Genomic DNA, 18,293 nt, shown 5'->3' with positions numbered 1-18,293 from the left:
CATAACGCAGCCGAACCTGACCAGCAAAGACTTTAGATGCTGGATTTATCAGACTAGAATACAAAATACGGGTACCATGTTTAACAGAACAAAAGAAGGAGTCGAACATGAGAGTGAAGGACAAAACGATATTACACAATAAGCAAGCAGATCTGGTTGGGAACCAAACACAACTTCTGGAAATAAAAATGGGATAATCATGAAAATATAAGACTCCATATCTAGGTCTGATAGCCTATTAGACACAGCCGAATACGTTGGAGACCTAGAAGACATTTTAAATAATCCAGAGTAGGGCTGCCTGGGTGGCTCAGTCGTTAGGCGTCTGCCTTTGGCTCGGGTTATGATCCCAGGATCCTGGGATCGAACCCCACATTGGGCTCCCTGCTCAGCAGAGAGCCTGCTTCTCCCTCTTCCGCTCCCCCCTGCTTGAGTTCCCTCTCTGTATCAAATAAATAAATAAAATATTTTTAAAAATAAATAAATGATGCAGAGTATTCACAACACAGAGACTTTGACAACACAGTGAACGAGTGAAAAGGACTGATTTATCTGACTAAAGTTCCAGAAGGAGAGAGGAGAGAGAGCTAGACAGAGGCAGTATTTGAAGATACATGGTTTAGACTTTTCCTGAATTGGTAAAAGACAACAATTCACAGATTCAAAAAAACTCAGTGAATCTCAAACAGGATAAGAAAAAGTAAAGCCACAGCATGGCACCACGTAGTGAAATTGCCCAACACCAGTGAGGAGGAGATCCTAAGAACATAAAGAGAAAAAAAAATGACGGCTAACACTTTCATAGCCCTGAAAATGTGCCACCACTCCTGTGAATGTTTTCCATTAGCTCATTTAATCCTCACCAAAACCCTATAAGCTTAGGTACTGTTACTATTACCGTCCCCCTTTCGCAGAAGAGGAAACTGAGGCATGCAGAGGCACTCAGGGGCTAATCAGTTTGCCCAGTGTCTCACAGCTACCAGACCAAAGAGCTGGGATTTACATCCAGGCAGTCTCATTCTAGAGGCCACACCTTTAACCATATGCTATAAATGCTTCTCACCAAGACATTTTTAGCTACAAAGGAACGGCAATTAGACTAACCACTAACTTCTCAACAGTCACAATGAAAGGCAAAACAGAGTAGAATAGTATTTTCAAATGTGCTTAAAGCAAATAACTATCAACTGGGGACCCATACAACATATTTTTTGAGAATGAGGATCAGACAAAGATATCCTAGTGAAAACCGAGAGAATTATTGTTATTCTTAATAATTTTATTTTTCTCAAGAAGAAAAATGGTTTTTTAAATTAATTAATCTATTTGAGTGAGAAAGAGAGAGCGCAGAGGTGGGTGGGGGCAGAGGGAGAGGGACAAGCAGACTCCCTGCTGAGCAGGGAGACCAACAGGGCTTGATCCCAGCAACGCCAGCGACCCCTGCGACGCCGGGGATCATGACCTGAGCCAAAGGTGGACACTTAACTGACTGAGCCACCGAGGTGCCCCCCAAGAAACAAAATGTTAAAGGATGAACTTGAGGCAGAAAAAAGGAAATAATACCTGAGAGAAAAGCCGAGATGCAAGGAGGAATTTTGAGCAAAGAAAATAACAAACAGGTTGTTACATCTATATGAACATTGATCATATGAAACTTTAACAGTGTGTAATTGGGGGATTAAAAATAAGATAGGACCAATTTACTGGATAATAGCAAATATATTGGGAAAGTGCATTTAAAGCAATTAAATGTAATCAACTGGACTTAATTAAAGCACCCCAGGGTACTTATATCATTTCAGAGGCAGGTAATAGTAGTAACTACCTTTCTTTTTTTTAAAGATTTTATTTATTTATTTGACAGACAGAGATCACAAGTAGGCAGGGAGGCAGGCAGAGAGATAGGAAGGGAAGCAGGCTCCCAGCCGAGCAGAGAGCCCGATGCGAGGCGTGATCCCAGGACCCCGGGATCATGACCTGAGCCGAAGGCAAAGGCTTTAACCACTGAGCCACAGGCGCCCCAGTAACTACCATTCAACTTTGACAAGTTAGGTATTGGTTTTAAAATTTCCAGAATTGCCACCAAAAAAACATAAACAGGGCATAGAAAATTCCAAACTACTAGAGGGATAAAAAAGGAATAAGGAGGGGCGCCTGGGTGGCTCAGTGGGTTAAGCCTCCGCCTTTGGCTTGGGTCATGGTCTCAGGGTCCTGGGATCGAGCCCCACATCGGCTCTTTGCTCAGCAGGGAGCCTGCTTCCCTCTCTCTCTGCCTACTTGTGATCTCTATCTATCAAATAAATAAATAAAATCTTAAAAAAAAAAGGAATAAGGAAAAATAATCAGGGCTCCTGGGTGGCTCAGTCAGTTAAGCATCTGCCTTAAGCTCAGGTCATGATCCCAGGGTCCGGAGATAGAGTCCTGCATCCGGCTCCCTGCTCGGCAGGGAATCTGCTTCTCCTCCTGCCCTTCATCCCATTTATCCTCTCAATCTCTCTCTCTCTTTCTCTCAGATAAATAAAAATCTTTAAAAAAAAAAAGAAAGAAAGAAAAAATAATCAATCTAAAAGGAGGCAATAAAAGGGGAAAAGGTATAGAAAAGGCAGGATATATATGCAAAGCTCAAAATAAGACAGTAGGAATAGATTCAAATAAATGAGTAGCTACAACAAATGAAAATGGATCAATCCTTGAGATAAATACAAAAAAAATTAGGCCTTTAAAAAAAAGTAAACCTGGGGCGCCTGGGTGGCTCAGTGGGTTAAGCCTCTGGCCTTCAGCTCAGGTCATGATCTCAGAGTCCTGAGATCTAGTCCTGCACCCAGCTCCCTGCTCACCTGGGGGCCTGCTTACCCCTCTCTTTCTACCTATCTCTCTGCCTACTTGTGATCTCTGTCTGTCAAATAAATAAATAAAGTCTTTAAATGTTTTTTTAAAAACCTAATTAAAGGATATTTATAAGACCCACATCTAAAATACAAAAATGCAGGGTGCCTGGATGGCTCAGTGGGTTAAAGCCTCTGCCTTCGGCTCGGGTCATGATCCCAGGGTCCTGGGATCGAGCCCCACATCAGGCTCTCTGCTCAGCTGGGAGCTGCTTCCCTTCCTCTCTCTCTGCCTGCCTCTCTGCCTACTTGTGATCTCTGTCTGTCAAATAAATAAAAGTCTTTAAAAAAAAAAACAAAAATGCAAAAAGAGTATAAGAAGAAAATAGAATAATATGTGAACAGGCAAATACCAAGCAAAATAAAGCTTCATAGCCATATTAATATCTGACAAAACAGACTTCAAGGAAAAAAATAACTAGGGGCAAAGACCTCACTACATAAAGATAAGCAGTTTCACCAGGAAGCTATCACATCTCTAAACGATAAGCATCTAATAACATAATCTCAAGAAATATAAAGCAAAAAGTGACAAAACTGCAAGAAAAAAAAAATCCACCATTACAGCAAGAAATGTTAATGTACTTCCCTGTTGATGAATCTGGCTGACAAAATGGTAAAGATTAAAAAGATTTGATAAAAACTATTTTATTTATTTATTTAACAGAGAGAGAGAACAAGAGAGCATGGGGGAAGGGCAGAGGGAGAGGGAGAAGCAGGCTCCCCACTGAGCGGGAAGCCCGACCTGGGGCTCCATCCCAGGACCCTGGGATCATGACCCGAGCCCAAGGCAGAGGCTTAACTGACTGAGTCACCCACATGCCCCTGATAAAAACAGTTTAAAAACTTCATTGTGTACATATATAGGACATGTACATATATAGAAGACTTTTCCTAACAAATAAAAATGCATACTGTTCTCAAGGATACACGTGATAGATGAAATTAACCACAGCCTGGACCATAAAGCAGACCTCAACAAATTTCAAAAGAGTCGTACTTTTTGTACCAGCACTGCCCAATAGAAGTATAAACATGAGCTGTGTGCATACTTTCAAGTTTTTTGGTAAAAAAAAAAAAAGTAAAAAGAAACAAGTTAAATTAATTTTAAGGGCACCTGGATGGCTCAGTTGGTTGAGCATCCAACTGTTGACTTTAGCTCAGGTCATGATCTCAGGGTGCTGAGATCAAGTCCTTTGTCGGGCTCCACCCTGGGTGCGGAGCCTGCTTAAGATTCTCTCTCTCGGGACGCCTGGGTGGCTCAGTTGGTTAAGTTGCTGCCTTCCGCTTGGGTCATGATCCCGGACTGGGATAGAGTCCCCTCCTTGCTCAGCAGGGAGCCTCCTTCTCTCTCTGCCTCTGCCTGTTGCTCTACCTGTTGTGTTCTCTCTCTCTCTCTGACAAATAAATAAGTAAAATCTTAAAAAAAAAAAAAAAGATTCTCTCTCCCTCTTCCTCTACCCGTCCTCCCTCAAAAAATTAATTTTATATTGTATTTAACTCAACATATGCAAAATACTACAATTTCAATATGTAATCAAAACAAGAATTTATTAGATTTTTACACTTTTTTGGTACTAAGCCTTTGAATTCAATGTGTACTTCACACTTACTCAGTTTGGGCCACTCAAATTTCAAATGCTCAATAGACACAAGGGGCTGGCGGCTGCCATTTCAGACAACTCAGATGAAAATTGCATTCTCGGGTTGCCTCAGTGGCTCAGTGGGTTAAGACCTCTGCCTTCAGCTCAGGTCATGATCTCAGGGTCCTGGGATCGAGCCCCACATCGGGCTCTCTATTCGCTAGGGAGCTTGTTTCCTCCTCTCTCTCTCTCTCTGCCTACTTGTGATCTCTGACTGTCAAATAAATAAATAAAATCTTTTTTTTTTAAAGATTTTATTCATTTATTTGACAGACAGAAATCACAAGTAGGCATAGAGGCAGGCAGAGAGAGAGAGGAAGAAGCAGGCTCCCTGCTGAGCAGAGAGCCCGATGCGGGGCCTGATCCCAGGACCCTGGGATCATGACCTGAGCCGAAGGCAGAGGCTTTAACCCACTGAGCCACCCAGGCACCCCAATAAATAAAATCTTTAAAAAGAAATTTCCTTCTCACACCACACTCTGGTCAAGCTAGAAAGCAATAGCAAAGAGAAAGAGAGGAAGAAAAGAAAGAAACCCAGGGGAACGGGAATGAAAAAAAAATCTTACTTCTGAACAATAATACGTAAATCAAAGACAAATTATAATAAGTATTATGAAATAGTAGTAATTGAATGATAATAAAACTATGCATTAGAGTCTCTGCGTGAAGCTAAGGTGATAATTACATGTTCCCTTATAGCTTCTAATGACTTTAAGAGAAAGGAAGAAGAAAGAAAATTAATAAACTCAGCATAATTCTTACGATTTTATAAAGTAAGAAAATAAATTGAAAGATGACACTGAAGACAAACATACAATGGAAAAGATCAACAAAACCAAAAATCAGTTATTTGAGAAGACTCAAAACACAGACAATTCTCTGACAAAATTAAGGAAAAGAGGGATGACACAACTAGACCATATCTAGAATGATTAATCATGAATGCACCGATATTCAAAAGATACGATGTTATCGTGAAATACTTTATGCCAGGGGCATCTGGGTGGCTCAGTCTTTAAGCGTCTGCCTTCAGCTCAGGTCATGATCCCAGGCTCCTGGCATCGAGCCATGCATCGGGCTCCCTGCTCCACAGGAAGCCTGCTTCTCCCTCTCCCACTCCCCCTGCTTGTGTTCCCTCTCTCGCTGTGTCTCTCTCTGTCAAATAAATAAATAAAATCTTAAAAAAAAAAAAGGAATACTTTATGCCAACTTTCCAATAAATTTGAAAACTCAGATTAAATGGATATATTTTTAGAAAAATAACTTGCCAAAATTGACTCAAAGAAAAAAACTGAATAAATCTATAACCATAGAATGAATTAAATCAGTAAGGAGACATCTTTCCTAAAGAAGACACCAGTCCAGCCTCTTTGTTACCAGCGACTCTACCAAAATGTTCAAAGAACAAAATAATCCCAATCTTATACAAATTCTTACAGCAAGCAGAAAAGGAGAAAACACTCTCCAATTCATTCTATGAGGCAAAAACTGGACACCAAAACCTTAGAAGGCAAATGAGAATAAATAATTTCAGGCCAATTAACACATCAATAGAAATACAAAAATCCCAAACCAAATATTATGAAAATGAATTTAAAAAATATAAAAAAGAGAAACATGATCAAGTTGGGTTTATTCCAGAAATGCAAGACTGAGTCAACATGAAAAAAACCCCAACTCATTAAATTTACTACAATAATAAATTAAAGAATAAAAATCATATTCTCTCAAAAATGCAGAAATCATATTTGATCAAATGTACTGTCCATTCAGAATAATGAACAAACCAGCAATAAAAGGAAGCTTCCTTAACTTGATAAAGAGCATATATATAAAAATAGAGCAAACAGGGGTGCCTGGGTGGCTCAGTTGATTAAGGATCTAACTTCGGCTCAGGTCATGATCTCCGGGTTCTGGGATTGAGCCCCGCGTCGGGCTCCACGTTCAGTGAGAAGTCAGCTTCTCCTTCTCCCTCTGCCCCCCCCCACTTATGCATAGGCCCACTCTCTCTGTCAAATAAATAAATAAAAATCTTAAAAACAAAACAGAGCAAACATATTCTGGTGAAGATGACCGCGTTCCCTGTAAGGTCCAGAACAACACAAGGCTCTCCGTTATCATTTCTATTTGACATTATACTGAAAGTCTTACCTAGCGCAGTAAGGAAAGAGGTCAGAGAATATGCAAAAATTGGAAAGGAAAGAAAAAAGCTGTCATTATTTGCAGATGACATGATTGTCTACATAGAAAACAGAATTTTAATAGGCAAATTATATGAATTAATAAAAGAATCTAGCAAGATTTCTTTAAAATTAATTGCATTTTTATACATCAGCAATAGTTAGAAACTGCAGTTTTTAAAAGTTACCATTTTATGATAGCATCAAAAGACATAAAGTAGTACAATCAGACATGATGTGGTTTTGGATTGAAAGACCACGTGACCACCAATAAAACAGTCAGGCTAATCAAAGTTCCAGATTCAAACACCAGTTCACAGGAAATACAGAAGACAGAGAAACAGGTGGCATTAAATGACAGGGATGCAGTAAGCTACAGGACAAACTAATTTCTTCAAAAATAGATTGCAGGAGGGGTGTCTGGGTGATCCAATTAAGCCTTTGGGTCAGGTCATGATCTCAGGGTGCTGGGATTAAGCCTCACTCAGGCTTCCTGCTCAGCAGGGAGTCTGCGTGTCCCTCCCCTTCTGCCCTCCCCTGCATGCTCTCTCTCTCTAATAAATAAAATCTTTTTAAAAAACAGATTACAGGAAAAACAAGATATGGGGAGAGAACCTAAAGGCTAAATGAGACTTATAGGCATATTAACCAATTACAATGTGTGTATTTTATTTAGATCTTGACTTTTAAATGACAAAGCATAAAAATAATCATCTTTATAAAACTATTGGAGATTTGGATACTGAATGACTATTAGGTGATATTATTGGAACTGTTATCAACTTTCAGACAAAATAACAGAAGGTAGAGTTGTGTGATGAGTACTAGAAATTTCACACCAGGGCCCAGCTGGTGGCCTAATATCACTATTAGGTGATATTATTGGAACTGTTATCAACTTTCAGACAAAATAACAGAAGGTAGAGTTGTGTGATGAGTACTAGAAATTTCACACCAGGGCCCAGCAATTTTCTTCTGTAAAGAACCAGAGAGAAAATATTTTAGGGTTGCTGGTTATATGGTCTCCACTGCAACCCCTCGACTCTGCCTTTGGGGCATTAAATAATAGATAATATGGAAACAAATAGTTGTGCCTGTGTTCCAGTTTATTTACAAAACCAGGTGAGGTGGCCAAGCCCTTCTTACAATTCAATCTATTTTTACAGATATTTGAAGTTTTCCATAACAAGTTATATAGAAATATAGTATTTAGGAATAAATATGAAGAAGATATACAATATTTTTGGTGGAGAAAATACAAAACTTTATTGAAAGACAATAAAGATGATCAAAATAAATAAAGGAATATACCATGTTCATGGATTGACATATTATACAATACTTCACATCTTTACAATACTGTAAAGATGTTAGTTCTCCTCAAAATGATTTATAGATTCAATATCTTTCCAGTCAAAATCCCAACAGATTTTTGTGTATGTGGAAATTGACAAGCTGATGTAATATTTATATGAAAGAGCAAAGGAATGTAAGAGCAAAGATCCTCCTGAAAACAACAAAGATGGGAGACTTGTCTTGCCAGATATCAATAATTATTAACAAGATACTATAATTAATATTCTATAATGTTAGCAAAGGGAAAATTTTTTGAAAAAGAGTACAGGGAGACCAAAACCCAATCCCACATACACTGAAACATGATTTGTGACAGATCTGGCACTGCCTAAAAGTAGGGAAGGACAGAATTTTCAGTAAATGGTGTTGGAACAACTGGGTATCCATATAAAAAACATATAGTCCATATCATTAACAAAAATTAATTCTAGGTACATTATAGCCCTTAGTGTGAAAGGCAAAACAATACAATATACAAGAACATCTTCATAACCTTAAGATAGGAAAGGAATTTCTTTAAAAGATTTTTATTTATTTTTATTTTATTTTTAAATAATCTCTATACCCAACATGTGGCTCAAACTCACAATCCCGAAATCAAGAGTCACATGCTCCACTGACTCAGCCAACTAGGTGCCTTAAAGATTTCTTAAAACACATAATGTAAATGAAATAATGGATAAATTAGGCTGCATTAACATTAGGAATTTCTCCAGCAATTCTACCTCTTTTCAATTCCACTTTGATTCAACTGCCACTTCTGAGCAAAAGGACTGAAAGCACAGACTTGAACAGATCTTTGTATACCAAAGTTTATAGCAGCATTATTCACAATGGCGATGAGGTAGAGACCACCCAAATGTCCACGGACAGATAAACAAAATGTACTATATGCATACAATGGAATATTATTTGGCCTTAAAGAGGAACAGAATTCTGATACATGCTACGACATGAACCCTGAAGACACTATGCTAAGTGAAATAAATAGTCACAAACGGAGGCATATTCCAGTTGTATGAGGTACCAAGAACAGTGAAGTTCATAGAGACAGAAAAAAGAATAGTGATTATCAGGGGCTGGGGGAAGAAGGGAATGGGGAGTTACTGTTTAATGGATACAGGATTTCGGTTAGGGAAGGTGAAAAAATACTGGATAGTGGTGTTGGCTGCATAACTGTGAAGGTACTTAATGCCTCTGAACTGTACACGTAAACGAGGTTAAAATGGTAAGTTGTATGTTATGTATATTTTACTACAATGAAAAAATTTTTAAATAATTCATTTTTGCGGGGCGCCTGGGTGGCTCAGTGGATTAGGCCGCTGCCTTCGGCTCAGGTCATGATCTCAGGGTCCTGGGATCGAGCCCCGCATCAGGCTCTCTGCTCCACAGGGAGCCTGCTTCCTCCTCTCTCTCTGCCTGCCTCTCTGCCTACTTGTGATCTCTCTCTGTCAAATAAATAAAATAAAAATCTTTAAAAAAAATAATTCATTTTTGCTCATCCACAGACACTATAAGGCAAGCAAAATATGAGCCACACTTTGGGAGAATATATTTGCAAAACATATAACTGACAAAGGAATAGTATCTAAAATATATAAAGAATTCCTACAGGGGCATCTGGGTGCCTCAACTGGTTAAGCATCTGCCTTCAGTTCAGGTCATGATCCCAGAATCCTGGGATCGAGCCCCATGTTGGGTTCCCTGTTCAGCAGGAGAGTCTGCTTCTCTTTGTCCCTCTGCCCCTCCCTCCACACTCATACTATCTCTCTCTTACTCACTCTCTCTCAAATAAATACATTTTTTAAAAAAAGAACTCCCACAGATAAATAAGGAAAAGTTAAACAAAATAAAATTTTTGGGAAAAGAGTTAACAGAAATAGCCAAAATGTATGCAAAGATTCTCCTTAGTAATAGGGAAATGAAAATCAAAGTAGGGGTGCCTAGGTGGCTCAGTCAATTAAGTATCTGCCTTTGGCCCAGGTCATGATCTTGGGGTCCTGGGACCAAGCCCTGTGTTGGGCTCCCTGCTCAGCAGGGAGTCTGCTTTTCCCTCTTCCTCTGCCCCTCCTTGCCAGCTCTTGCCTGTGTCAGTACATGTGGGGTCTCTCTCTCTGTGTCAAATAAATAAAATCTTAAAAAAAAAAAAAAGAAAAAGAAAAACAAGATAAATGAAAACAACACTGAAACCCTGTAACATATTCCCACTTTGGCATAAACTTCAAGTGTTGATGCAGATGGAGAGCTACTTTACACACTGCTTGTGGAAGTATCTACTGTTTCAACCACTTTAAAAAAATGTTTGGTGGGGTGCCTGGGTGATTCAGTCAGTTAAGCATCTGCCTTCGACTCAAGTCATGATCCCAGGGTCCTGGGATCCAGCCCCACGTCAGGCTCCCTGTTCACTGGGGAGCCTGTTTCTCCCTCCACCTGCTCTTACATTCTATCTCTCTCTCCTTCTCAAATAAATTTAAAAAAAACTTTAATGAAAATTAAAATAAAAAATACCTGGCATTGTTTAAGTAAAGTTGAAACTGTGTATACCCTATAATCTAGCAATTGCAGTCCCAGGAATATTCCATGGAGACACTCTTGCTCATATGTACCCAGAAACATATACAAAATTGCTCATCATAGCATCACTAGATGTAATAGCAAAAAAATGCAAACAAACCAAATGTCCATATGGAGTCAATAAATAAACTGTGGCATATTCATGTGATGGGACACTTGCTGCCAACACTTAGGATCCGTATAATCTTGGGAAAATTACTTGATCTCTTAGTTTTTATCAGTGAAATGGGCATAATGCCAGTATCTCCCTCATAGTGTTGATGCAAGGACCATCATTATTCAAGGTTCTTAAAACAGTGCCCGGAACACAGCACGTTCTCTCTGTAAACACTGATGTTAAGCTTCCTTGGCTCATGCCCTGACACCTGACCACACTGCAGTCTCTCCCCTTGCATTCAAGCAACTTTGTCCTTGCTGATCTCTCCCACCTCACTCCTCCCCCTCCAGACCCCATCCCACCTCGTGTTCCACTCCTGTAACACTCCAAGCTGCCTCCTGTCTCTGGTCCTCTGCTCTCCTCCTGATGTGTCTTTCCTACCTTCTCTGCCTGCTGAACACCTACTTCCTTTGCCCAGATCCAACTCAGACAGCCCCCATCTCTGCCCTACCTTACCTTAACCCCTCCTACCCACCCCTACCCCAGGTAGACTCAATTGCCCTCTGGGTAATCTAAGGTCGGCTGGGCCTCAGTTCATACCTCTGGTTACTTGTTTACCTCCTCCCACTGGACCATGAGTTCCCTGTAGGGGTCTCCCTGCTTGTTGAACAAATTACAATAAAGTCTCATAACAATCCAAACCCCTTAGCCAGGCCTTTGGCAGCCTGGCTCAGAGCACAGACTCTGGAAGCCTCCAGGCCTGGATTCAAATACTGGCCCCAGGGGTGCCTGGGTGGCTCAGTCAGTTAAGTGTCTGACTCTTGATTTCAGCTCAGGTCATGACCTCACAGTGGTGAAATAGAGCCCTGTGTCAAGTTCTGCGCTCAGCACAGAGTCTGCTTGGGATTCTCTCTCCCCCTCCCTCCGTCCCTCCTGCCCCCCCGCCACTCACATGGTCTCTAAATAAATAAATAAAATCTTTAACAACAACAACAAAAATACCAGCTCTACTGGTTAATTGCTGTGTGACCTTGACTGAGTCACTTAACTTCTCTGAATCCCAAATGGGAGTAGAGTATTAACACCAACTTTTTTTTTTTAATATTTTTATTTGTTATTTATTTTTTTATCTTTTAAAGATTTTATTTATTTATTTGACAGAGAGAGATCACAAGTAGATAGGCAGGCAGAGAGAGAGAGAGAGAGAGGGAAGCAGGCTCCCTGCTGAGCAGAGAGCCCGATGCGGGACTCGATCCCAGGACCCTGAGATCATGACCTGAGCCGAAGGCAGCGGCTTAACCCACTGAGCCACCCAGGCGCCCTTAACACCAACTTTTAATGTTGTTGTGAGGGTTGATTATGAGATGATGACCTTATGTGAAGCTGCTGGTATACAATAAACGCTCGATAAAAAGCGCTATTCTTAGGCTACCCATCTGCTAGAAGGACATGCTCTTCTCACACAGCTCCTGGCACTTCCCAGCAGCAGACAGAGAGCCCCAAGATGGGGCCAAAGGAGCTCCGTGCCTCCCTGGTTGTGGTGAGCAGAGCAGGGGGCTGGGGCCAAGCTGCCCTCCCCACACCACCTGCTGCTCCACCCTCAAAGTAGCGCCAGACCTCACTGGCCACAGCGGGGCTCTGGACAGAGAAGAAAATGCCATTTCCCCCGCTGTGTCATCCAAAGGTCTGTATCTCACACCAGAAGAACACAACACAACCAACCTCTCATACTGGACGGCCATTCCATAGAGGAGGCAACTACGATTCAGGGCAGAGACATCCCTCATCCAAAGCTGCCCTGCAGTAAGAAGCAGAGACTAACCTTGAACCCACCCGTCTGCCCCTGGCACAAGCCAGGCTGCCTCCAGGAGAAGGTGCTGGTGCCCCGAAAGGGGGCCAGACCGGCTGGACCCTATGCCCACCCCCCACTCAGCACCGGTCTCGACCACCTGTCTGTCCCTGTTGCAGCCCTGGCTCAGTTCTTCTCCTGCAGCTGGCACCCGTTGCCATAGCAACGGGTGGTTTCAGAAGCTGCACCGGCTGCTGAGTCAAGGATGGGCCCTGGAGGAGGGAGCAGCTGTGGGCTCCTTCAGTCAAGGCAGGTGGACACCTGGAGCCACCGCCGCACTCCCACAAGCCCCTCAAACCGCTGCAGGCCCCCGAGTCCCAGTGCCAGCCCAAATAAATCATCAGAAATGAGGAGAAACCAGAGGCACAGCGAGGTTCTCTGCAGCATTACTTAGAGCAGCACACAACCGTACATGTCAATAACAGGTAACACTTTTGAGTGTTTAGCTTGTACAAGGCACTGTGCTAAACGCCACGCCTGTGTCATCTCATTTGCTCGTCACCACCCCGCTGCCGGGTAAGTGCTCCCTCCACACCCTTCCAGTTTGCAGGTGAGGAACTGATGCTCAGAAAGGTGAAGCCGCCTGCCCAGGTCATTCAGATAGAGGCAAAGCCAGGACGGAATGCCCCGCTGGCCGCCTCCCGGCTTCATACGCTCAACTACACGACGGTGGTCGGAAATGAGAAAAGGAAGTCCCAGCCCATCCTCTGGTCCGGGCAGCGCCGGTGGCCGTGACAATTATGTCTGCAGTCCACTGCAAGCCAGGGCTCCGGAAAGGCATAGATTCGGCAGAACAATGTGTACCAACTTGGAAAAATCTCCAAATGCTATAATGCTTGAAAAATAAACAAAGTACAGATCCAGAACGATGACGCGTAGAATGAGCTTATTTAAATATGGGTGCCGCAGAGGTGTAGATGTTCACAACAAGGGGGCTGGAGGGATTCCAAGCGTGAATACCGATTTTCTCCAGACGAAGGCAATGGGGTCTGGAAGACTTTAAAGGGACTTCCTCTTTCTGTGTTCACAAACCAATGGTGAAAAAAAATTTTTTTAAGTAAACTCTATGCCCAACATGGGGCTTGAACTCACGACCCCAAGATCAAGAGCCACGTGCCCCAGGCACCTGGGCCGCTCAGTCGGTTAAGTGCCTGACTGTCTGACCCTTGATTTTTGGCTCAGGATATGATCTCAGGGTCATGAAATCGAAATCCATGTCAGGCTCTGCACTGCTTAGGATTCTCTCTTTCCTCCTCCCTCTGTCCCTCTCCCCGATGCTCACGTGCTCTCTCTCTATATACACCAACTGAGCCAGTCAAAAAAGCCAAGTCATACATTTGGCATACACAGTCCTAATCTAGGTGAAGAAAAGATATGTATGTACAGGAAAGAGATGAGAGGAAAGACACACCAAAAAGGTGGCATTTGGAGTTTTTAAAATTTCTAATTTTCTATCATAAACACATACCAGTGTCTTTTTTTTTTAAAGATTTTATTTATTTGACAGATAGAGATCACAAGTAGGCAGAGAGGCAGGCAGAGAGAGAGTGGAGGAAACAGGCTTCCCGCTGAGCAGAAAGCCCGATGTGGGGCTCGATCCCAGGACCCTCGGATCATGACCTAAGCCGAAGGCAGAGGCTTTAACCCACTGAGCCACCCAGGTGCCCCATACTAGTGTCTTTTATTAAAAATTGTTTTTGAGGGGCACCTGGGTGGCTCAGTAGTTAGGTGTCTGCCTTTGGCTCAGGTCCTGATCCCAGAGTCCTGGGATCAAGCCCCCCCCATTGGGGTCTCTGCTCAAGGGAAGCCTGCTTCTCCCTCTCCCACTCCCCTTGCTTGTGTTCCCTCTCTCACTGTCTCTCTCTCTCTGTCAAATAAATAAATAAAATCTTTAAAAATAATTGTTTTTAGTGATGTTACAAAAGCAATGTAATAGCATTCTCATGAAATTGTAATACCAAATTGTGGCTCATCACTTGTTCCCATCCCCATTCTACAGATTTGCTCTTTGGCCTTGAACTACTCATCTCACCTCTCTGGGCCTCAGTGTCCACATCAGTAAAATGGGTATATATCAATAGCCTCCACCTCATCAGGTTGTTAGGAAGATAAAGCACTTAGTATAGTACCCAGCACACGGTAAGCAGGCTAGATCCTCTCACTAGCGTGATGCCAACAGGGAAGGGGCACAGGCAGAGAGTGAGGTGTGCTCTCAGGACATCCATCAGCATTTATGCACCAGTTCTGTCATTTACCAGATGTGTGACCTTGGGCCAGTCACCTTACCTCTCTAGGCTTCATGTGAATATTCAATCAAAAGTGCCTAGCACAGAATACATATCTGAGGAGAGTGGTAAAAATTCCACTATGTGAGAATGCGCCCCTTCTGCCTTGGATATAAACACGTGAGCTACTGGGGTGCCTAGGTGGCACAGTCCGTTAAGCATCTGACTTGGCTCCCACTCAGGTCATGATCTCAGGGTCGTGAGATTGAACCCCACATCAGGCTCTGTAGCGCAGTCTATCTGGGATTCTCTCTCTCCCTCTCCCTCTGCCCCTACCCTTGCTTGTGATCATGCACTCTCTCTCTGTCTCCCTAAAATTAACAAATAAAATAAAATCTTTTATTTATTTAATTTAATTTTAAAGATTTTTATTTATTTATTTGACAGACAGAGATCACAAGTAGGCAGAGAGGCAGGCAGAGAGAGAGGAGGAAGCAGGCTCCCTGCTGAGCAGAGAGCCCGATGCGGGGCTCGATCCCAGAACCCTGGGATCAGGACCTGAGCCGAAGGCAGAGGCTTAACCCACTGAGCCACTGAGGTGCCCCTAAAATAAAATCTTTTAAAACAACATGTTAATTATTATTAATAAAATAACAATTTAATTACAGAACAATGGAGAGAGAAGTAGTAAATACAGAGAATATGGCTGGGCATTAACTCTCGCTGTGTGAGCTTGGGGGAGTATGTTAACTTCCCTGAGCCTCAGTTTCCCCATCTGGAAACATGGGGATAATGGGCTATTGTTAACCCTAAAGGAAACACAAATTTAACATAAACGAAGTAATTTACTTTGCTCCTTAGGTGGTGCTAGGCACATTACCTTACACCATCATCTCACTTAATCCTTAAAACAACCCCCATTCAATTGGAATTAGTTATCCTCTTTTTACAGATGAGGAACTTAGTTTAAAAAAAATATTCCAGAGTCACTCAGCTAGGAAGTGGACGGAGGCAAGGTTTGAACCCAGAACTCACCAACTCCAAAAAAGTAATGAACCCTCATAAGATATCAGCAAATGAAGTTCATTTTCTCGTTCCTGACATGGTGGGCCTCAGTTTACTCAGCATAAAATGGGTGTGAAGGATAATGCCCACTCAAATGCTCTCTAGCTTATTTATCTCTATTAAACTCCACTGCCAAGCATGGCCCAACTTCTCAGACTCCACTTACCGGTTTGGGGAAGCTTCCTGGGTGGGATTTGTCCAGCTGGTCCTCGCTGGAGTCATCCGCACTCCTGTCTGTACTCTGGCGCTGGGCGCGGGGCACTGGGCCTCTCCTCGACTTCTTAGCGTACTTGGATCTTCTCTGTCCCATGGATGGGCCCGGGTGAGCCCTGCTGGTTGTAGGCTCCAAGGAGCTGGAAGGGCTGTCAGTGGGAGCAGGGGGTCCTTCTCCCAGCCTCCCCCTGGACTCTGGCTGAGCCTTGACCTCCAGCTCCTCCTGACTGTGTGAGACAGCAGGGCCATCATCACAGCCAGCCCCGAATAGGTGCTCAGCTTCTCGCCACACTGTGGAGGCCTTTCCAGATGCTCCCAGGCCCAATGCAGAGCTGCGATCCCAGACAGCTGGCCTGAGGGATTCCCCTCCATCAGGCGGTAGGACCCTGACAGGGTCAGAGGGGCTGCCTGGCTGGGCCCCGTTCTCTGCAGCAGGCAAATATTCAAACTTCGCAGTCCCTGACACACATCCCACACAAGTTCCACCTGGATCTCCCGACCCAGGCCCAGTGTCGTTGGGAGACAGAGGACCGCAAAGGTCTCCCAAGGACCCCACATCAGCCCCTGGTGGGGGGTCTCCCTCACATGGGGGGCTGTCCCCACCAGGGCTCTGACCAGACCACAAGAAGCCTCCTGCCCCCTCCCCACCCTCTAGGCAGGCCTCATACTTCCTGCTGTTCTTTCTTGCCCCCACAGGGACTGGGCCTGGGGAGGAGGGTAGCCTCCTTTTGGGAGGCCCCTCTTTACTGAGGGTAGGGCCCCTTTCATCACTCCAAACTCCTTCCGCTGGCCCGGTGCAGCTCCTCCTCCCCACCCCTCCCAGCCTCTCCCTGCCAACCAAAGCTCTCTCTGGAAAACCCACACACGCGGGACAAGGGTTCCTGGGCCAACTTTCAGCGAAGATGTCATGCAGAGAAACCCGGAGCCTCCTGAAGGTCAGAGCCTTCCCCTGAGCAGACATTCTGGGCGGCTGGGGGCCAGGCACCAACTCCTGGCTCCGTCCCTTGCCTTGCAGCTCCAGGGCCATCGAGTGGGCCTCAGCCTCCAGGCCCGCCCCAGGAGCACCTCCAGCCTGGGAGGGGGTACCTCGATGGGTTTCTTCCCTCAGGACCCTCTTCCTGCTGCCAGCCCAAACTCGGGGGGCCCCGGAGCCTGCCCCTGGCCGGTGTGGTGTCAAGCCTGACCCAGAGTTGGCTTCTTTCACATCGTCCAGGAAAAGCGCAGCAATACGGCAGGGGCTGAGGGCAGGGTCCTCTGAGTGGGAACCCTCTGGGGACCCGGGGCCAAAAGCAGAACGCAGCCCCCTGAGGAGACAGAAGGGAGACTGCATCACACAGTGTCTGGCTACCAGCCCATTCAGGACACCTGGCCAGGGGCACCTGGGAGGCAGCCTCCCTGCCAGGGGCTGGGTGGAGGCCCTGCCCACTCCTGAGGCCCAGAGACCACAGGGAGACAACAGCCAGTCACTAAGCCTCCCCACCCTGTAAGCCCCAGGGGAGCAGGGGAGGCCAGCCACCAAACAGGGTTGAGCTACAGCGACCCTTAGGTCTTCTAATCTCTGAGGGGTCCCACTTTTGCTTAAACGCGATGTAATTGTAACAGGTACTGTTTCTTAAGCAGCTACTATACGCGTTATTTCATTTCATGCGGGCAGCCACGGGGTAGGAAACTGAGATACAGGGACTTTAGCGACTCACCAAAGGACACGCAGGAGTGGAAGAGGGGATTTTCTCGCCCACCGAAAGCCCAGCTCCTGACCACTGGGCGGGGAGCAGGCAGTGATTGGGGCTAATTCCCCTCACGCCAATCCTGCACCGATGGATACCCCCGCCAGGTTCCTAGGCCTGATCGGGACAGTCCCCTACCACCCAAGCCGTCCAGGAGCTCTCACCTGGGCTCCCCGAGCTCCCTCTACGGAACCACCAGCAGGCTGGGAGGGAGCGGCGGTCACGTGAGGGGGCGGAGCCGGGGGTGAGGGACAGGGGTGGGGCCTCTGAAGAGGCGCTGTGGACTGCAACCCAGGCGTACTGGCGCCCTGGCACCGGCAGAGGGCGCGGTCTTCCTCCCCAGGGCTTCCCGGCGGAGGTGCCAATCCCTTGGGCTTCTGGGCAGGGGTAGGTAGGCGCCTGAAACAGAGGGCAGAAGAGTTGAGGGCTCTTGAATCTGTCTGACAGTATAAATTCGGTCCCAGAGCCATGGGGAGTCA

At 44.7% G+C, this 18,293-nt stretch overlaps 1 protein-coding gene across 1 annotated transcript in view; it reads right to left on the bottom strand.

Annotated features, from left to right (window-relative positions):
* SPOCD1 (SPOC domain containing 1) overlaps positions 1 to 17,222 on the bottom strand; it is a 29,309-nt gene extending 12,087 nt beyond the window's left edge. The window contains exon 1 of the mRNA XM_045986443.1: positions 16,041 to 17,222. Within this exon, the coding sequence (XP_045842399.1) occupies positions 16,041 to 17,114 (1,074 nt within the window). The 5' untranslated portion in view covers positions 17,115 to 17,222. The remainder of the gene's footprint in view (positions 1 to 16,040) is intronic.
* Between the last annotated feature and the right edge of the window lie 1,071 nt (positions 17,223 to 18,293).

The sequence above is a fragment of the Meles meles genome, chromosome 1, assembly GCF_922984935.1.
Source record: "Meles meles chromosome 1, mMelMel3.1 paternal haplotype, whole genome shotgun sequence".
In the NCBI taxonomy this organism is placed as follows: Eukaryota; Metazoa; Chordata; class Mammalia; order Carnivora; family Mustelidae; genus Meles; species Meles meles.
Note: the sequence above shows the minus strand (reverse complement) of the source record. Positions and strands in the feature narration are given on the sequence as shown.